Genomic DNA, 22,090 nt, shown 5'->3' on the forward strand with positions numbered 1-22,090 from the left:
TTATTTTGTTTTTGTTAAAAAGAAACAGAAATTTTCACTTAAATTTTGTTTTGTTTTTGTTTTTGTCGACAATTTGAATTTTGTTTTGTTTTTGTTTTATCTTATAGCTTATAAGACCAATTTTTTTTCTAAGACCAACGCGACTTATGTGTTAGTAAATCTTTAAAACAAACTGAAAGAGTATGTCACGATCCTTAAGACATATCGTGCTTCGATATAAGTGTACAGTAGTGTTCCTACGCTCTTGCACTTAAGGTAACTTCCTTTTGTTAACGCAAGGTTCTTTTACAACCCTAAAAATGATGTAGGCCTAAGAAAAGGCCCATGACCAAGGCCCAAAGGAAGAAGGGAGGACCAAGACCTCAGGATTAAGGAGTTACGAGGAGACAACTTTTTGGTACATGGTAAACATAAGCTTTTAAGGGAAGAGATCCCCATTTTTCAAAAAAAATGAGGACATTCTGTTGACCGTTAGATTTGACTTTAATGAAATCATGTGGTTGAGATTCTGTGGCCTATGATTTAATCTCAACCACATAATTTCATTGAAGTCAAATCTAACAGTCAAGAGGGTGTTTCCATTTTTTTAAAAAAATGAGGATCCCTTCCCTTAAAGGACCTGCATGGTAAACTATCTCTAGAGTGCTCACTGCTTGGCATGCAGTGCTACTCGAAGTGCTAAGCATGTAGTGCTATGCAAAGTGATAGGCATGCAATGCTACGCAAAGTGCTAGACAGACCAAGTTGCTAGCCTGAGACCACCAGACCAAGGTGCTAGGCCGAGACCACCAAACCATAGTGCTAGGCCGAGATCACTAGACCAGGGTGCTAGGCCGAGACCACCAGACCAGAGTGTTAGGCAAGCAGTGCTAGGCATGCAATCCTAAGCAGAGTGTTGGGCATGCAAAGTGCTCTGTGGACGACCACATCCCCAAGTGCTCTACGAACAGCCATTACATGAAGGCATGTTGACCAAGACTAGATATTTGAGACCACCCATTTGGCCTTCCTTAGGAAGGTGAGTTTGCCTATATAAAGAGGTCATTATGTAAAGAAAGGGGGTTGGACCCTTCCATCTGGGGAAGGCTCCCAAGTCAATTCAGTTGTAATACTATATAAACAGATTACAGTGGGCGTAGTTCCGTTTATGAGCGAACCACTATATGTCCTTGTATTCATTTCATTTTAGCCCATATCTTAAGCCCACCAAGGGTTTAATATTTTAATTTGTTAACCTGCAAGTTTTGAATATTAACACCTTTCATGATCAATAAATTAATATCTACATCAAGTTAAAATTCTTATTCATTTTTGTTTTGGTAAAGCTAGAAATTTTCTTCGACATAGAATGAAATAACTAATAAGTTTGAAAACAATGCTCTATATACCTTGTACATAAACATCATCATAATGTGTAAGTACGTGAAGTGTATTGTATATATTGTTAACTAATGCAGGCACTATTACATGTGTGTGAGAGTGTGTGGCTGTGTGTGTATGAAGGGGCTTAGTAGAAGTGATTTGGAGAGGAGAAGAAGAAGAAGGAGGAGGGCCTAGCATGAAAGGGAAGAGCCTGTGAGATTAGCCAAGGAGACTGCCTGGCAGCCGAACATGAATTTTAGACATACGACAATGCCATTCATGTGATTGGAGGCAGGCAAGTCATCCTTGGCTACCAAACAATGCTCTTTTCTTCATGTAAGGCCTCCAGCTTCAATCCATCATATATCGATCGATCTTGCTTCTTTACGGGTACAATGCACAATGCTGACAACCGATCCTGCATTGTTATAAGAAGCTGAAGAAGAAGAAGATAAAGGTATAGCATGACAAGAAGAGGCTGTCAAGTTAGCCAAAGGAGACTGCCTGGTGCCTGCTGCTGAGAACCGAACAACACGTAGGAGAGTGAGTACGTACACTGCCTCCTCTTGGATTGGATTGGAATTAGGAGCGCGCGGCAGCACAGCAGGCAAGTCATCCTTGGCTACCAAACAACACTCTTCTCTTCATGTTATACACTTTCTTCAATATTTCCTTTTCCTTTTGATGACCACCAAATGTGATCTATCTCATCTAACTATCCCATGCTCTAATCCAATCCTTCGGACTCCTATTTATAAGCTGGCATACCGAGTAGTGATCACGATCCATTGAGAGGAATAATATTAACCGTGCATGCACATAGCTAGAGGTCGAGATAAGATTCTGATCAATGATGTGTCAAAAATAGATCATCACCTATCATCAACTGCAATTGGTCCTCATCAGATATCCTTTATCTCATTTCATATGGCTTTAATTTGGCTTTGGCTCCTCCCCTACCATATATATTGGAATATATTCTATCCTCCTCAATTACTTGTACGTATTTTTATGCCCGACCCTTTAGCTGCTTTGAAGGACATGTAGGCCTCAGTGGATTGGATCATGGACACATCTTGTGGGTGCAAATTTCCGTCTCCTTCTTATTAGACAAAATTGCACATACAAAACAAATAACACCTTAGGTCAAGGCCAAGAGCCTTGTGTGCCCACGATGAATGGGGGGGGGGGGCTTTGGCCGAAGAACCTCCGATTCGAAAGTTAGAATTTTGAGGGAAAAATGTTTGAAGAATTTAGAGAATTTTGCAAGAGAGTTGGAATTGAGTTTTGAAGAAAATGAGGTAGAATTTATATGGGTATGGCCGGGCCCTTTGGGAGGATAGAGACCGGCCACTTGGATGGTTTTTTGGGTTTGATTCATAATTTGTTAGCTAATTAATAAATTAATTGAGTAATAAATCAATTAATTAGCTAATTAATATAATGTGAAATGAATGATTTGGGGGTTACCTTGTGGAGAATATTTGATGAGGATGGATGAGATAGGTTTTGAATAATTACCTATTTTGAGTACTTTTGACCTTGATTGAGTCATAATTGTCTACTGCTTAAGAGTTCCGGTATTCCTCGAGGGTAATTTTGTTCTTTTTACCCTAGAATCCACGCGTCGCCTCCATATTTTTCTTGATTATTTTTGGTTCCACACATCTCAGAGCCAAGATTTGCCGTGCAACCAGCAATACTTACCTCTCTTTTGCTAGTGATTTAATTAACTATATATTTTGTATGTCTAATTGTAATTTGCTTGCAACGCCCCATGCTGTGCTAACTAGGTGTGTTGAGTCACATATCGACGAACTACTAGCTAGGTTGATACGGGCTTTAATCATATATAAGCGATTATAAAGAGCCTCATACTGACTAGTTGGTTATGGGATAGTGCCGATGTTGGCGTGCATGTGCATCCCTTGACTCGCGCGCTACAGTGTTGGTAACTAGCTAATTTCATTATTTACATATGAATATGGGAATCTAATGCGAGGAAGGATTGCTCTCTTTGTACCAATCTCTTATTTTTCATGACCACCTTTATACGTACGTTGAAATTAGAAAAGAGATAGAAGGAGAAGATTTTGACATCACATATAAAGGAAAGAAGAACAAAATCTAACATGAAATCCTTCTCCTTTAGCCACAAGTAATATGGAACACTACTAGTAGTAGTACTACCACTCTCCTCTCTAGATGGTACATATCCCTTTCTATTCCTTTTTTCTTCGTCTACCCATCCCTCTGCCTCACATCTCTCACTCAGCCGTGATCTCTAGGGGAACATGATTCCAGACTTTTCCAGCGGCATAGGTCAAGTGTCAACCCATTAATTGAGAATTGAGATGCCCCACTCATCCACCTATTCTAATTTCTTACAAGGTCAAATGCCTCCCCACGAAAACCATAACCAAATCTCCACGCTTTCTTTCTCATCATTCACTTGGTTGATTTTACCCTCTAGCTCAATCGCATCAACTTATGGTTCAAGAAAAATGATTTTTGCACATTAATTTTTGGGTAAATTATACTTTTATACATCAGGTTTGGGGTCTATTTCAATTTCTTACAACATCTTTAACACATTTCACTTTCATACCTTAAGTACTATTTTATTTCAAAATAATACATCCGTTACATTTTCCATCCATTGATCTGTTAAATGCTGACGTGGCTGCCACAATTATTTTGAAATAAAATAGTACTTAAGGTATAAAAGTTTTAAAGATGTTGTAAGGAATTGAAATAGACTCCAAACCTAAGGTATGAAAGTGTAATTTACCCTTAATTTTTTCTATTCATACTCTTGTTTATTTTGATCTTTAATGTTCTTTTAATTTGAGATACGCAAATGTCTATATTAAAAGAACCCTTTATTCAATCTAAGCTAAATTATTTTCTTTCAAATACACCCATTGTTGAATATGAAAGAAAAAAATTATTTTGACGAAAAACGTACCATATTTGTGAAACGAGAAGTTCTTTCATACGGCCGACTGTGTGCAACTCTGCATGTCTCACAGAATTGGCGTGGCCACGGCCCAAAGAAACCTTGTTCCAGTACAAAGGGCTCATGTTTTGTTTGTGTATGGCAGTTCCCTCTGTCAACTTGTAAGGATTGACCTTTTTGAAATAAAACGCCCAAAGACTAAAGTTCAATACGACTGCATGAAAAAGCACATCACATGCAATGTTCTATATTTCTGATCAAACATGCAATGTTCCACGTTTTAAATTTCGTGTAATGAAATTGTATTTATTAGTATGGAACGTCGTAGTGCCATTATAAAATGTAGAGAATTCTCTCTCGTATGAACTAGTTTTTCAATTCAAAATGCATGATTTTCATATTTTAGTCCCAACATAGCCGTTGGTGCTTGGCTTGACTCGTATACACAATCCTCTATATATGCTATATAGAGTTGAACTGAGTACGTAGGTAGTGAGTGTGTAAGCCTTAGTCTTGACGTACGTATACGCTAGTGCTACAAATTTTGTACAATTGTGTGGTTTTGAATTTATATTTGCTGTGCAAACCAGGCTAGCGTGACATGCATGTGTCCACATCCTTTTGGTAACATGATCAATGGATCTTGCAAAGTTAATTAAATTGTTTTTACATTAATTTTCATTTTATTGGAAACGTAACGCATCTGACCTTCCTTCCCTCCTTCTCTCTAAAAAAATTAAAAAATCGATGTGTGGCTATATATATATTTATATAATCATGAAGAACAATGATGTCATGCATCCTTCGTATGTGCTCGTGGGTTTCATGCATTGCGGATTCATTGGCACTACTTGACACCCCCTGAATCTGCTTTTCTATCTCTCTAGTAGTTTTCAACACTAAAAAAAGGTCATATAAAAATGCATATGATGTTCTACGTTCAATTATTGTTAATCTTCAATTACATATATGCATAAAATTATTCATTGTCACTTTGTTAGTGAGGGAGTTCGTAGCCTCTTTGCAAGTTAATGAGTATTTTTAATTTGTATATGATTTAATATCCTAGTAGATAAGGTATTGATTTTCTGCTCATACGTCATGAGTTCAAAACGTCTCCTCTTCTTAGTAATAACTAGTAAAAAACATGAGTCCTTCCAACTTAAGCAAAAAACATAAAAGACCATTTTCTTAACTACGAGCTGGTGGTCCAGTGGTAAATGGTGAATTACGAGGCTTCCTTAAAACTAAAAACTGGGGATCTTGGGTTCAAAACTCGTTGCTGGTTTGGAAGCTAGACTTGTAGTCAGGGGAGGCTGAAATGTATTTGTGAGTCTTTCCAGCCCTTGGAATGGGTGGATAATCAGGACTTGCCACCAATTGTCCTTTTTTTTTTCTTTTTTTTTTCCTCAAAGAAAAAACATTATTTTCCTGTTATTCATTGAAATTATTGTCACATTCTAACCCATTATTTGACTAACATCGTAGATAATAAAGTAAAGCTAAAGGAGAAATCCGAAAAAGTGATTGAGCAAATCTCGTCCCAAATTACCGGCATATGACGTGGCAGATCCAAGGGCCAAGACATTTTATAGGAAAAATCAGCCAGCTGGTATAAGATGGTCCCCATGGGATCTATCATATGCCTGGGATAAATTTTTAGTTGTGATGGGAATATAAGTGGTACATCACGTTAAACAAATGGTGGAAATTTTTATTTTTTAAGTTATTAATTTTTTAGCACACATATCCCATTATTTATTTAATAATATATGATGTACCATCCTGTATACGATCACGCTAAAAAATCTGTCATGCCTTAGCTCGCAAGCCACATGCGCACGTTCGTCGTCCACCTGGATTAAACAAACGCTTTCTCTTCGATGAATTTCAACGGAGGCTCCTTTAACAAAGCACAGAATCGACATTTCTACGTTTACGCCATGTGAGACATGTCTCGGTGACTGAGCTTCCTATTTCCAGATTCTCTCTCTACTCTCTCTCTCTCTCTCTCTCTCATATCTGAGATAGAAACATAGATATGGAAGCTTCACAGCTCTCTCACTGTCCTCTCCTCTCTGGAGCCAGTAAGTTATATTTCGGTTTGTCTTCAATTTTTATTCATGCACCATGTATACATCTAAGATTTCATAGTCGGGTCAGCGACGGTCTATCTTCTAATCTCTCACTTGTTATTCACTAATAAACTCGTACATATTTTGGTCTTTGTTTTGCATTAATTGTTTTAATCTTTGTTTTTCTGATGGGGCTAAACATAGAGGTGGATGGCTGGTTTTTTGTGTAGGATGTTCTTATTGTTATGTTTGAAACCAATATTTACACCCACAAAACAAAATGGGGTGCGCCTCTTCTGTTTATGCTATTCGAGGAAAGAAGAAGTTGACTGTCCCTGAAGTCGTGGTCTTTGTCCCGTCTACGCGAATCCCGGCTCAGTCTGATGTTCAAAAGCGTCTTAGAGGCCTCATTCCAAAAGATCTTGTTGACAGATTGTCATCGCTTCGCAATCAGATTGTCTTAGTTGCAGAGGATACTGGTATGCTCTACTCTTTTATAGTAAACAGAAGAGGATCAAGAGAGATAATTGGCTCCTCAGTAACAGTCAATGTTGGGTTTCTGGGAAAATGTACAAGTATTTGGTTTTAGTGCAAATGTTGTTGTTGTTGCAGGTGGATCTGCTATATCTGAACTGCGGCGAGCATTGGAGGAGTACTTGTCTGTTTTAATTGGGCTCACTAAGAAAGGTTTGAAACTAGGAAGTTCCTACCACCCCCTCCCCTCTTCTCTCTCTTACACACACAAACAAATGCTAATTTGCATATAAAATGCAACAGAATATGGTCTGGAGAGGTTGGTTGAATTCAAGTGGAAATGTTTGGAGGATGGAAAACAGGTAAATAGACCATCAAAAACTAGCTTTTTTTTTTCAAGATGGGATAACCCGGATTATTTGTTATTAATTTGTCGTGCAATCGAGGTCTGATCAAATGTGATAACTTGCAGGAAGCATGTGTGCCAAACTCCTGGTTTGAAGTACTGTCTGTTCTGCACCTGATGGCTATGCTTACATTGTCGGAGGTTGACACCTTGATGATCCCACTCGACCATTCTGGTTCGACTATAAGGACAGTTTCTTCAGGTCTGTATTCTTGTCCGCATGCTTTTATGATACATGTTCACCTGATGGCTAACATTAACCATATTCTTTTCTTCCAGATTCCAAGAGAGAAGCTGTCGACTTATTGCTCAAGGCATCCGGCTACTTGGAATTCTGTGTCCGGGATGTCCTGGTTCGCATACCACCCGAAATCAAGTATGTAGAGTTGAAAGTAACATAACATTAGATTTGGGATTTAGACGGTGCCAATACTGAAAACTAATACATAATTTATGTCATGAACACAGGAAAAATTTGCCCAAAATTTTGCGTGATGGTGTGTTGGAGGCCATTTCTTATCAAACTCTAGGCCAGGTACTTTCTTGATAAGTGGAATCGATTTTCTTATGTTGACATTGATACCGATTGAGTATTCGATGGCGATTTGGAGTGGAGAAACATGAATTAGATTAGTCATAAGTTACAGTAATTGCTGAGAGGTAAATTTACAGACTTACTGATCCTGATGAAAATGCAGGGAACAGAAATCCAGCTTGGCTTAGCTGTTGAATGTCAGAAGGCCACATTGTCAGTTAAAAGGAGATTGGCATGTGAACAGTTGGCCTATTTTAGTCAGGTTTCTATTCGTGCTCTAGTCCTTCATTACCTCAATTCAAACCTACAGCTTATGCTTCTTTCGGATTTACTTAGACGACTGCGACTATATGCTAAGTTTTTATCTATTGTGTTTGTTCTGCTCTCGAGATCAGGCCTATCACTGCTTGTCAGGATGCGACACAAATAATGGGTGCGGGAAGAAGCATATCTGGTTCATCAAATGGAAATTTCTTGAGTCGAAGGTTTTAAACAAAATCGATAATAAACCCAGATTATGATGTTGTTCCTCTTTCTGCATATATACAATCAACGTATCTCCATATCATATGTAAATTATCTGTGCAGGCTGCAGCATACTACTACCACGGCCTGATCCTTGACAAGGGCAATGAACCGTCATGTCACGTTAGCGCTGTGTGCTGTTTTCTTGTAGCGGAAGAACTTCTATCAGAGAGCAAGAAGGCTTGCTTAACCTTTTGCCTTGCAGCTCCAGTTACCAGGTGTCTATTATTGACTATTAATACTACACTAATTAAGAGTCTTGTTCCTTTTTCATAAGCATTAATTGCCCTGATTATTCTTGATTTATTTTTTTTCTTTGTTTCTAAATTCAAGGGCTGCTCCACTCTGGGGAGCTATGAGGCATTTGCATCAGAAAATTCCTGAAGTTGCAACAAGGAAATCCCAGATGTATGGCTACCTTTTAGAACAAGAAAAGTAAGGGGCCATTATGTTCTCTTTCTTCCTCAATTATCTGAGCCCCCTAAACATCTAATTAACCTTTCAATTACGGACGCAGGGTTCTACAAACATTGCCTGACCTACCAGAATTTCAACTGTCATTAAGACCTGATGACTATCAGCTACCTGAAATCGACCCGGCCTGGGATTCCGGAAAGTGGGAAGCTGAGGGCCAGACCTTGAAAGAGCACCTAAAAGATAGCGACGACGAGATTGAAACTCCAGAGTGACGTCTTTCGACCAGCACTAATCATGTTATTAGTGATTTAGAACAAGCACATCACTATGTATATGTTTTATATATGATCATCATTCATCACTGCAATATGATGGTCCAGGCAGTCAGACAAGCACATAAAAAGGGTCATCATTTGGTGACAAGCTTGTTGAATTAAATGGCATGTCCTTTTGTTACACAACTAATTGATGACAAAATACCTAATTGCAATCCAAGTACCAATGAAATTAAATACTGCCCCCACATATTTTCTTAAGTTGTCAACGACCCTATCAAATGTCCTCCCTTCAAAATTGAAAAGAAACGAGAAGAACTTACCTACAACTGGACCCAAACAATGGGGCGCTTCCACATTTGCGTCCCGTTACAGATAAATACTTTCTGCAACATCTCCTAATCCAAAGAAGCCACCATTTCCTCAACCATCAAGGAGACAATTAGTACAAATAAATACGACTAACGGGCCCATAATTGCTACAGGGGTAATATGTAAACTAAACCGTTAAGAAAACATATGCATATGCAGCACAACTTTGCATAGGTCCCAAATGCTAAAAACGCAATAGCAAATTGATCAATTCAACACCCCACCACCACCACTATTCTGAGATTTCCGATGTCGTTTTTGGATGATGGGATAGATCTCCTGTAATTTGTATTGCTGAGTTCATTTAGTAGGTCAAGGCATGAGATTATGAGCAGCTGTGAGAGTGAGAAGCAAGTAGGCAGAGAAAGCCAGGTAAGAAAACGCAAGAGAAATGGTCATTTTGTTGCAGAACTCCTTCACATAACCGCACGTTGGCTGCCAAGTCATTTTCTTCTCCCCATACTTCCCCACGTACCCGATTGCGGTCGCGGCTGCGCATCCGGATATCATCATCACCATCATCACCTGTAAGTGACACAATTAACTAACTAATGTTGCAATGATAAATTACAAGCGGAAATTATTATTGACGCTCCAAAAATTTGCTAACCGTGTCGTGCATGAAGAGAACGAAATAGTTTTTGAGGTGTTGAGACGGAGAACGGCGCAAGAAGAAGGATAGGAAGATCAATGAGAGCACTGAGAAGGCACACACCACAACATTAGCACCAACCAAGAACCTGTAACAACAGAAACCCCCAAAAGAAGTTAATAAATAAATAAAAATGGCCATATCTGTTGTGAAAAATTGGATCTTTGATTTGTTTTTTGGATCTGGGTTTACTTGAAGGCAGTTGAGTAGGAGTAGTGAGCTTCGAACTTGAATCCGAACACGACGACGGATTGGCTGTTGGTGACTGTAACGGAGATGGCGATGAGTGTGAAGACAAAGGCTGAGATTCTGAGAGCAACTTGAGCGGTCAACAAAGACATCCTCCGCTGTGGTACGCCTGAAGAAGTGACGCGGAGGACGGAGAAGCTATTCTCTTTCGGCGTCTCTGAAGCCATTCGATTTGATGATGGGTTGTTTGACTAAATACAGCAGAAAATGTAAAAGAATCTTTTTATCAAATGTGGAAGAAGCCTTTGGCAACATAAAAAAAAGCCAGGGAAAAAGGGATTGCGATGGACGGTTGTCAAAGAGCAAGGAGGAGAAAATCCAACGGTGAATTGCGATCTGAGGGTTCTAGAGATGGTAATAAGTGAGTCCAACCTAACTGGAACGGAAAAAGGAAAGGCTTCATAAATGTGTCCTCTGCCCGAATTTAAAGGCAAATTCTGAGAAAGAAAACAGTGTGGCATTGGGACCCCGGATTTTGAATTTTAGTGAACAGTCTATGGACCTGGGTAAGGGCATCATTTGTGTGCCTGGAGATTACTTGGGCCATTGTATGTAAGGCGGTACACGAAGGCGTGGCTTTGTTTTCATGCAAACGTTATAATTCGAACCATTTATTAAGTAATTTTTTTTTTAAATAAATTTTTTTGATAATGATAAAGATGAAAACGTAACTTGGGTGGATCTAGCCCACGATAATTAGTAGGATTCAAACTACACAGTTTCAATCATTCTGTGTAATAATACAAAACATATATAAGGAAACAATAATTTGAGTATGAGCCCAAGTTCATAGTTTTACTGAGGGTGAAACTGCTTGGATTATCATAAAGGATTCCCAGCATATTATACCGTTTCCTTTCTTGTTAAGCCATCGAGTCTTCTAGGGTTGATCGACATGTTTCAAGAGGATTTATTCAAGACTCTAGATCTTGTTAAATTTAAGGTAGTTTTTTGCGGTGTACTCTGTTTGTTATTCTTTCGTATTCTTTGCTCTTTACGATGCGATAGGTCCACAAAGCGTGAGGTGGCCAAAGCTCAACGATTTAGCCCAAATGTACTTAAATGAAGCAGCAAGGCGTATGAAAAAGGATTAGTGCACCGTTCAAGGCAACGTAACAACATTCTTTTAGAAACCAAAGTATTTATTTTATGTGATAGAAACACATACAATGGAAAAAATCTAGAAGCACTAGAAAAAAGTCTACTAAGGCCCTTAATATACACACACAAAACAACCTACAACAATTTGTAGTCACTCAAGGCATGTCTTAAGGAAGAATTTAGGCATGATTTGATTAAGGCCAAATTACTCAATTAAATAAATTAAGATTTGCAATGAAACCTATAACCCAAATAAAATGCCAAAAGAATATTTAACTTAACCCAAAAGCAATATGATTTTATTTCCTAAGACTTAGGAATTGCATTGATCTCACAATCCTAAAGATATGCAATGATGTGATTCTAGTTTCCTACATGAATGCACGATGTACTTTCCATACGAGGTCCATGAAATCTGCTCTTTAATGAATCGTCTTGCATACCAAGCATTCTTCATTTCGACCTAAACTTAAGAGACTAAAACGAAATTAAAGACTAACTATTACAAACACGTATCAATATCATATCCTGTAAAAAAAAAAATTAAAAAAACCAACTAAAAATTTGCGGTTTTAAAAGATAATGAACACTTCAGATTATAATATTTATACGGTAAAACAATGTCTCATCCTCATATAAGAAGTCACATATTAGTTTTTTTGTGACCAACTAACATGTAGTTGCTACGTTGTTACGAGTGGAACCAACGTGGTGCTGGATGAACCAAAATACAGGGTTAAGTTTGTGTAAAACAGATTGGTAAGGTTGGGTCCATTTAGTGGAAGAGTTTTTATGATGTACTGGTTGTGGAATGGGTTGGTTTTAATTTAATGGAAAACTTACAAGCTCACCAAGAGCCGAGTATAAAAAATTAAATTACAAGGTCATGTCCAAGTCTGCAACCAAACTAATAATCCACCACAGCCACGTGGTTGTTCCTTCCATAATTCAGAGTAGACAGACATTTTAGCAATAGTATATTGTTGCCCCTTGCTTTCCAGAAAGAATTAAAAAAAAAAAAAATCAGCCATTTCGACGTGTTGCCCCTTGCTTTCCAGAAAGAAGAAAAAAAAAAAAAAAAAAAAAAAATCAGTCATTTCGACGAAAGAGGGTCTCTAGATTCCTTTTGTCATCATTTATTCATTCATGAAATTTTGGTGCGTAAAGTGACGCGTGACCAATAATTTTTAAAATAAATTATAGTAATGGTCTATTACTTTAGGAGTGCGTTTGTTGCACTGGACTATCTCAGACTGGACTAGCTTCAGGAACTAAGCTGAACTGGTTTAGACTAGACTAAACTGGACAAGCTTAGTAAAGCGTTTGGTGCAGTTTCGGACTAAACTACAGACTAATTATTTTTTATTATTATTTATTTACTTTTGCATTCAAAAACAACAAAACAACAAATATTAAAATATTATTTGTAGTTATTTAACTTCTAAAAACCTAATTAATGTTTCATGTGCTGCCTTTACTTTTATTTTAGAAGAACAACCTTTATTTTTTGAAGAACAGACCGATATTTCCAAAGCAAATCCTCTATGCTTCTTCATTCCTCTCCACTTCCTGCCTCGTGCCTCTTCACTTCCTCTCATAAAATCGGTTGCAAATCTAAAAGTCAAAACACATAGCAAGAAAGAGATTGAAGGAGGCGAGGTGCATGTGTGATTGGCTCGAAGGTAGAAGATGAGGGTTGGATTTGGTTTGGGTTTTCTGGGTGAAATTTTCAAGCTCATCCCACTGCAAGTTCTTTTTTGGTTTTCTGGGTTATCTGGATTCGAATTTTGGGAGTTGGATCTGGTTCTGAAAAGGGAACCTTGGGAAATTTTGTTGCTTTTTTGTTTCGGATTTGGCAGGATCTGGGTTTGAAATGGGTTGTGGGACGCGAGGAAGAGGTAGATGGGAGGATGAAGCAGGTAGGAGTGAAGCAGGAAGTCACTCTCTCACGATTTTCTCTGGGCTTACAAGTCCGCCCAAAATTGGGGATCCTCGTTAAGACCTCGTAAGGAGGTGTATAATCCGAGCGAGTCCCACCTAAGGTCATTAAACCTAATCCTGCAGCAGACCAAACAAGGGACTATAGTCCAGTCCAGTCCAGTCCTCCTTAATCCTATCAAACAAACATGCCCTAGGGTTATTATACAAAATGATCTCTGAAATTTGCATGATCAATAGAAATGGTCATTGAGATTAAAAATCAATGGAAATGGTCCCTGAGATTGTTTACCATCTATGATTTTGATCATTTCGTTAAAAACGATTTTAGGCAATTTTCAAAACTTTGTAACTCAATCATTTCTTAACCAAATTCGACCCATAATATATTAAAATGAAGATAGAAAAGTGTAGAATAAGATTATACCTATTTGGAAGCCCAATGGTTGCCGGAGATGGCCAGAAAATAGCTTGAAAGGCGACTGATCCGCAGGAAAACTGGAAAACTCGCCCGAAATTGGGTAAACTTTAAACGTTCATAACTTCTTCAATACTCAACCAAATCGAGTGATTCAACAACGAAAATAATACTTATTGACGAGACAAAGAGAATGGTATATTTTTGAAGGCTAACCCACCGTGGTTTGGTCAGACAACGGCTCGAAAGTGGCTAACCATTTTCGAGTTAGCCACTTTCGAGAAGTTTTTCGACCAAACCACGGCGAGTTACCAGTAAAGAAAGATACCATTCTCTTCATCTCATCGAGAAGTGTGATTTTTGTTTTTGAATCACTCGATTTCGTTGAATATTAAAGAAGTTATGAACGTTTAAAGTTTACCTAGTTTCTGGCGAGTTTTCCAGTTTTCTAGCGGACCAGTCACATTTCAGGCTATTTTACAGCCATCTCCGGCAATTATTGGGCTTCCAAATAGGTATAATCTTGTTCTAAACTTTCTTATCTTCATTTTGATATATTATGGGTCGAATTTGGTTAAGAATCGATTGAGTTACGAAGCTTTGAAAATTGCCCAAAGAGTTTTTAACGGAAGGACAAAAGTAATAGATGATGAACAATCTAAGGGACTACTTTTATTGATTTTCAATCTCAGGGACTATTTCTATTGATCATGCAAATCTCAGGGACCATTTTGTATAATAATCCATTACTTTTACTCAATTAGAGCAATAGTCTCTCAACTAAAAATTCATGATTATTGATTGATGAAAGTTGAGGTTCCACCATAAAACACATTAACAATACGAGAAGTAACTCAACTTACTTATAAGCACATGTAAGGTCCCTCCTCTCATTAATTTGTGATTTATTCTCAACATGTCTCCTCATATGTGACAAATTTTCAAGCCTAACACTTGGACAACACAACTCGGGTGACATGGAGCACGTGTGGGCGTTAGGTTTCATATGTGAGACAACTTGTTATAATATTATGAAAAAAAATTGAGGTTCCACCATAAATCAATGGGCAATATGATAAGTTACATATAAGCATTATAAGGTCCCTAGTCTCATCAATGTGAGATTCATTTTTAACAATGTTTTTATGAGCGACATGTGCCACTCAAAATCCTATCTGAAAAATTATTGAGATTACATAAAGATAAGAAATCTGGAGAGTTACTCAAGTTAGCGACATGTGTTACTCAAAATCCTATCCAATAAATTATTAAGATTATATAAAGATAAGAAATCCGAAGGCTTATTCATTTGACGACAAGTGGTACTCAAAATATGTTCGAAAACCTTATTTTAATATGGTAGTTTAATTTAATTAACCATATTAATTTAATTAAAATAATAAATTATTTTTGGCATGACCCTTTAGCCCCTCGGTTGGAGATGATTTTTTGTCAAATGGCTATATTTGGTCTATGGTCCTTTGGCCCATTCGGTTAAAGATGGTATAAAATATGACCAAGTACTGTTCATTAAAATATAATTTCTTGTAGAGCTGCAAGGCTAAAAGGAGTCCTTTGACCCTCCTTCGATTGGAGTTTAAATTTGAAATTAAAATTAAATTTGGCCCTCCCTTGACTCTCCTTTTGGTACTCTTTCGTGGTAATTAAATTTGAAAATATTAAAATGAATAATTATTTGATTTAATCCCCTCTTCAAATCTTGGATTCAATAGGATCAAATAGTTCGAAGAGGAAATTTATTTCCTTTGTGAGTTGTCCTTCCGTATTAATATTGTGTAAGTTGCTCCCCTTTTTAAGAGATACTCTAGTGCTTAGTACGATTTTGTTTGCTTCGATTTATTGATTTTTTTTTTTTGGGAAAAAAAACTTACAACCAAGGCCCAAAACAGATACACAAAGCAAAACGGTGCCAACCAAACACACCAAAACGAGCCCAACCCAAAGATGGAACCGAAGAAAACAGAAAACTAGAAACACTGCTGCAACCCTTGCTACAAACATTGCCGCAACCAACGCTGCCACAGCAGTGCTTGTCGAGCCGCCCAAAGCCCATCTCCCAACCGAGCCGCTGCTCAGCAAACCCATCAACCAATTCCAATCTTCAGTCCAAACGCAGCCACAGATCACCAAGAACCTGCAGCAAAGATAAAGAAGCGCATGGAAATCCACAAGCAACACTGCCAACCAAGGCAGACAGCAAAGAGAATGTGGGGGTGTTTGGAACACCCAACCCAGTGGAAGCACCAGATCAGAGTTCACCGACTCAACAAGCAGCATCTCGCAGCGAAACTTGACCAAAGATCGGAAATTAGAGGAAGGAGGAGGAGAGACAGTAGTGGGAGGAGAAGAGGGTAAATCGAACCAGGAAGCAGGGGGAAGAAGCAACGGAGGGGAGAAGAGAGGGAGACCAAGGCAAAAACAAAAGAACACCCACCAATCTCAACCACAGCCAGGATCGGCGGCAACAAACGGGAACACGATAGAGAACCACTTACACGAAAGGGTGAGAATCGCCCTCAAAGAGAGGGAAGGTCTCTCACAGGGGAGAGAAACTAGGGAGGGGAATTTCTTTTTGCTTCGATTTATTGATTCGCTTTAAGGTTTTGTGCCATTTTGTAAATATGATTTAAACCCCTCGTCACTTTCGCGTCAATTAATTATTCATTTTGTTGTGCATATTTGCGACTGATGGGCCGCACAAATTCAAACACGATATCGAGAGTTTCCCTCCAAAAAGAACAAAGTTAGCGCAACGGCCCGGCCCAAACTAATTTTCTTGTTACAAAATATCAGTACCAAATGAAAGGCCAAACGTTCAACCTAATTCAATTTTTATTAATTTGGACAAAGGTAGAACAGGGTTAGTGTCATTTGAGATGAAATGACCAACGATATATGTGTATGTATATGTGAGAATATGTACACAGAGGAATACAGTAAACAAAAACAAGGGAAATGCTAAATTAGACTTTTCAGTTGATGTCGAAGTACTTCGGATCATCCGGGAAATGATATTCCACGTTCAACTGCGATTAAAAGAACCAAAGAAAAAAGAGAGATCAGCTAAGCTTGCACAATATATAGCACTACGCAAAGACAAATGAAAATTTGTAAGCATTTATATTTGTGCAGCAATGCAAAATACAGCGCTCATCAAGAGCACTTTCGTTTTGATATGTAGTGTGTGATGCGCATGCATGACCAAGTAAATATGCACATTACCTTTCCCTCGTCAGCGTCTGAGTGGCGTTGAGGGAACACGACCCTCAAGTCATTGTACAGGTAGAACCTGCGCTCCCCATCCATGTCTAAGCCTGTTCTTTGTGGTGTTGATAGGGGATCTGATTTGCACCTCTGGACTGACCGAGAACTTTTTTTAGGAAAAGGGCATATGAAACGGAGATGAAGAGCATAGCGAAGAGCACCATTACTGCTTTGGTTGACCCTTGAACAGCCATGTACATGTTTCCTGTCGGTTCCATAGCATGCATCAACACACTTGCGCTCCTTTCCGTTACTGCTTCGGTACTCCTCATTGTTGAAGCTCTTCTCAACAAGGAACGAAGGAATGGACACCCTTCCTGTTTTAGGGGATACCTTGGACATATCCCCCTCATCTATGGAATCCACAAAATTAGAGCCTTCACTTCTAATTTCAGTTTTCTGATCTACAGATCTTGTTGTATGTACAATGTCTACTCCGGCTGTATTCTCTACTTCCTTCTTCTCTATGACTTTTGAGTTCAAATCAGTCTTCCCTTGTCTCGACAGGGGAGAATTTGGGCTGCATGCTAAGGTGACCTTCTGGCGTAAGAAAGTCTACTTCGTTTTGAACAGATGGGAAATGAACAAAATAAAAAAAAAATTAAATTAGCCTCAGAAACATGGAATATCATAAGCCACACGACATAATTTATAGTCCTTTATTGTTTTTCCTGTATCAAATTTATAACTACAAAATCGTTTGAAAATCCATCAATGCAGCTTAAAGGCAATATAATTCAAAATTTGAAGTTAATTTGTAGGTAGCAGATCTATTTTAATGCATGCACGGTATACAATCTAGAAAGTTGTATTTGTTGCCATGTAAGCACATATCTGTACTTATGAATGGTTCTAAAATGAAATTCTAGACCACGGTCGTTGTACTTAAGCTCTAAGTTGCAACGTTGTTCTCCTTGGATGTAGGATTACAACTCTCTGCCATATCTCAAATTTAGAATGATAGATAAATTTCAACGAATTATATTTAACACAAAGTTTGTAAGCATCACATAGTAGCAACAAGATATGAACACACTAAACTTACTTTGCTACCAGCTGGCATGTCACTTAAATCGTAGTTGCAAAGAAAAGTATGAATAGGTGTCTTCTCAGGATTGCTTAGAACCTGCGTAAATCAAAGTATGGAGAGCTTAATTTAGTATGCTTAATAATGATAACCCATCACAATGTAACATGCTACACGGAGTGATGATTTCAATAAGTAATTCAGTCAAACAAGTAATCTGGTAACGAAAAACTAGACCCTTCGATATCTCTGGCAATCAGATAATAAAATGTATGCTTACAACAGCAGGAACAGACAACAAATACCAGTTGTATACGGCCCTTCACAGGAATGCGCAGGCGGCTTGTGACAATCTGTGAACCATCATTGCTAAGGCCTTGTTTAATCTTTTGTCCTCCACTCCTATTCATTGCAGAATTTCCCGAAAGATGTATGGATGCGCAATACAATAAATAGCAATCACCTTCTACACTAGTTACTGAAAAAGGAAGCTTCTGTGATTGCGGAGAAAAGTTTCCCCCAGTGATGCTCAGCACAGCCAGAAAACCATCGATTCTCTACATATTTAAATTTCCAGCAGTTATAACATAGCAACAATGAATAATGTACAGGATTTACTACACAACAGAACATTGACACTAACCTGACTGGGTTTGCCTGATATGAACCGACCAGACAGTAGAGATTCTTCGAATGAACCAACCAAGGATCTCCGAACAGAAAGCCCACTCAAACTTCTAACAAACCTCATGCAATGGGAGTTGGGAGCTGACCCATGGGCATGGGACAAAGAATAACTTACGCCAGTACTATTCTCTAGAGAAGATGGAAGGAATTCCCCGTGAAAAATATCAACATCTTCAAATAGTTTACTAGCAATCCTAAACTCCCCTACTTCAGGGGAAAACGGAATGTCTGCATCAGACTTGTAAAGTGTTTGTTTTACATTCCTTAAGGTTGAATGACAATCCTCCAACTCTTTGTCAGTAGTCCTGCAGCCCCCTGCAATTTTCAATCTTTCAGACAACCTGGGGCCAAGAGGTGACAAAGAATGCAAAGGTGAGATCACTTCCTTTGGAGATATTGATATTTCCCCACTTCGGATTTTTGCATTACTCCATTTTGTCAACTCATCACATCTAGGTGAAGATCTATAACTATTTTGAGGTACGAGATCCTTGTTTTCCAGCAAAGGGCCATCTGTGAAAAAACTGGTTTCCGTAATACTATCATCATGTGGCAATGGCATGCTCTTCTGCTCCAAGTAACTAGACAGAGAACAAGTTGGCTTGGTAAAACTACCTTTGATCCCAATATTTGCTTTCTTATAATCATGTGCAATAGGTGTACTAAAATTATCACCCACAGCAGGATAATTTGTTCCAGAAGTTCTGCAACCAATGTCCAAATGATCACCTTTAAACTCATGTGGAAAAAGCATAGTATTCAATGGGGACAATAATCGCTTCCTGACTAGTGACCCACTGGTCACAATTTCATTAGTTGTGACATTAACCACAGAAGAAGAGGGAACAAGACCACATGAAACACCGCTCGAATCATCATTTAGAGAACTTGTTCCGGTGGATTCAAAACCTACAATCCTAGAAGCAGGGGTCTGAATATTCCGTCCATTTCTTGCAGTGATCTGATCGGCTTTATCAACAGAAACTATTGACGAACCATGAACATTGTTAGTGACTTCCACGGTCCCTCTAAATCTAAGTGAATCATCTGGGAGCTTTGAAAATTCTAGGGAGGTTCTAGTCTGGTAATCTCCTAAAGAGGAGCATAATGGATTCCCTCCCACTGGGCTTGCACTGCTACCAAGCATCCCATCCATATCACACGTGCTCATACTAGAAAATCGAGGCGGGCTTCGTAAAAAGGAGCCCGGAGAAGCAGCTAGCACTTCCTCAGAAGTTCCAGTTGAGGGCACTTGAGGCAATCCCATTTCTAAATTTCACAGGGTTAATCCCTAACTCTAGTCGCTTTCTTTTGTTTTTTTTCTTTTTTTTTTCTTCTAGAATGGGCAGGGCTGTCGAGGACTCGAGGGAGTCGGATCAGATCAGCTCATCAATTGATAGAGCTGCTATTTCCAATCCAATGAAGAAAAAAATTTCCAACTTCCTATGCTGCCACTACGACTAATCAGTGCTCTTAATTTCTCCTTCAATTAAGAATACAAGTGGTCTGTAGAAGCTACTACTAACCGCTAAGTACCCACCAAAGGGAGCCAGAATTCAAACATTTGAGTTACGACTCTTTCCAAAGAGATGCTGAAGCACATGGGAGTCGTGTGAGGATCACGAGTAGCGCGGATCTTCAGACCTCCGTAGCAGCAAGCCATGAAGCACACATACTTCATGATTGCCTGAAGAATCAGTAGCTAGGCCTGAAACAATATTCGCATGAATCAGTACAGAAAAGAAAAGTCGCACACGAAAAACATAGTCAGTGTTTACATTGATCAGAAGTTTGAGCCAATTGAAATGCACATACACCTACATACACAAACATTGATCGCATAGAGTAGAACAAATTGTTTAGTCAATGAATCTAATCCTCGAAGCTCCTCAAAAGGCAAAAGATTAAGATAGTCAAATCATGATCAAAGCATTGATCGGAATTCCGAAGCAAAAGTGAGAGCAATCCAACCATCCAAGTGGTGTAGAACGTACGTTTACTTGAGACGACAAAAAATTATATGAATTTGGAAATTTCACTGTCGAGGAGAGAGTTGAAGAAATGGATAACTGAAGTATCCAAGAGCGAGATTAAAGAAAATCAAAGCAGGTGGATAGGATCAGCGGTCATGGATGATATTTCGGGGATCTTTCGGAATCGGTTTGTTTCATCTGCTGCAGTGAGTTAGCAACAAAAAAGAAGAAAATCAAGGCAGTAACAGAGATTGATTATTAATTGAGTAGCAGAAGACGCACCGAGAGAAGCAATCAATCATGTCAGAAAATCACCATCCATGCAAACTGCGATCCCTATACAATTCGATTAACCACCACCGATGTTTGTGAAATCGGATTCGGTTGAAACCAGAAAAAAGAGAAGGGTTTTGGTTTGGTAGAGAGAGAGAGAGAGAGAGAGAGAGAGAGAGGGAGAGAGGGAGAGACCAAATAAAAGAGGAGTGTGAGTCCGAGGGAAGGAGAGAAGGGAGAGGGAGAGGAGGCTCGGTTTATAATCGCAATCCAAATCCCAACCCCAAAATACGAGCAGCACCATTTCCATTTCCATTTTCAATTTCTTTTCTTTTTCTCCGCTGTAATTTTCAAAACCCCCAATTAATATTTAAAAACGCACTTTTCCATTCATTCGCAAATTCGCACCATTGCGTTGCGTTCTCTCTCTCTCAATTTTTACGCTTTTTCTTTACCCTTCGACGCTTTGAGTTTAAAAATAAAATGAATGTTATCGTGCCTGCCCTGCCTACTTGCCTGTGCGTTTCCCTTTCTTTGTCCGTGTTTGGCGCCTGTGGAGTCGGGACCACCAGAGTCTTTCGTTTTGCTTATGCCCCCCTACGCTGCAATCTCTGCGTACATCTCATCTATCGACACGTATAAAGCGCACTGCATTAACTATTTCAGTAATGCTACGTAAACCACATCCATAAATTATGTACAAACTGGCTTCTCTGCCTTTTCACTTTCCATATACTCTTATCTTTTGCTATTTTATGCGGTCACAGTTAAACTACGTTAATATTTTATATTGATTCTTTTATAAAGATAATAAGATAAAAAATAATAGTAATATAAAATATTAACGTGGCTTAAGCGTGACCGTATAAATAGGAGGGGATGAAAGTGTATGGGAAGTGGGAGGGCAGAGAAGACAGGTCCAATTATGTAAGAGATAAACACATTAATTAACATAATTTTATTATCAGGTTATTTTGATAAAAACAAAATTATGTTATATAAATGTAATTTTTTTTGTATATGTCAATAACACGTAATACTATTCTAACAATGTACTCGTGTATGTTTTTTTTCATTCTCGCGTAAT

The 22,090-nt window shown here is 38.5% G+C and overlaps 3 protein-coding genes and 1 long non-coding RNA gene across 5 annotated transcripts; 1 reads left to right on the forward strand and 3 right to left on the reverse strand.

Moving 5' to 3' along the window:
• The first annotated feature begins 6,219 nt into the window (after positions 1-6,219).
• LOC103936093 lies at positions 6,220-9,211 on the forward strand. Of its 2 annotated transcripts, none has more exons than XM_009345924.2 (12): positions 6,220-6,408; positions 6,627-6,875; positions 7,009-7,083; positions 7,174-7,232; positions 7,343-7,478; positions 7,556-7,652; positions 7,745-7,811; positions 7,975-8,073; positions 8,207-8,296; positions 8,400-8,554; positions 8,670-8,771; positions 8,854-9,211. In XM_009345924.2, exons 2-12 carry the CDS (start codon positions 6,677-6,679, stop codon positions 9,023-9,025), a joined length of 1,251 nt encoding a protein of 416 aa, XP_009344199.2. In that variant the 5' UTR covers positions 6,220-6,408; positions 6,627-6,676; the 3' UTR covers positions 9,026-9,211. The 2 variants fall into 2 exon arrangements, with proteins under 2 accessions (XP_009344199.2, XP_048434751.1); XM_048578794.1 differs by lacking the exon at positions 6,220-6,408 and adding an exon at positions 6,416-6,489.
• On the reverse strand, positions 9,151-10,695 carry LOC103943681 (CASP-like protein 1F2). The gene is made up of 3 exons (XM_009354022.3): positions 10,245-10,695; positions 10,011-10,140; positions 9,151-9,925 (listed from the first exon to the last, which is right to left on the reverse strand). The coding sequence occupies exons 1-3, from the start codon at positions 10,466-10,468 to the stop codon at positions 9,713-9,715; spliced, it is 567 nt and encodes a 188-aa protein (XP_009352297.2). The 5' UTR covers positions 10,469-10,695; the 3' UTR covers positions 9,151-9,712.
• A 5,898-nt stretch (positions 10,696-16,593) lies between these two features.
• LOC125474794 lies at positions 16,594-17,283 on the reverse strand. Its single transcript, XR_007256169.1, has 2 exons — positions 17,002-17,283; positions 16,594-16,805 (listed from the first exon to the last, which is right to left on the reverse strand). It is a non-coding gene; the product is annotated as an uncharacterized LOC125474794 (long non-coding RNA).
• On the reverse strand, positions 17,284-21,433 carry LOC103966573 (the record flags this gene model as incomplete). Its single annotated transcript, XM_009379745.3, has 5 exons — positions 21,013-21,433; positions 18,714-20,465; positions 18,376-18,627; positions 18,089-18,169; positions 17,284-17,598 (listed from the first exon to the last, which is right to left on the reverse strand). Coding segments are annotated over exons 2-5 (1,959 nt in total), but the record flags the coding sequence as incomplete, so codon positions are not given.
• Positions 21,434-22,090: the final 657 nt, after the last annotated feature.

The sequence above is a fragment of a genome, unplaced genomic scaffold, assembly GCF_019419815.1.
Source record: "Pyrus x bretschneideri cultivar Hongxiangsu unplaced genomic scaffold, Pyrus_bretschneideri_v1 Contig13, whole genome shotgun sequence".
NCBI lineage: Eukaryota > Viridiplantae > Streptophyta > Magnoliopsida > Rosales > Rosaceae > Pyrus > Pyrus x bretschneideri.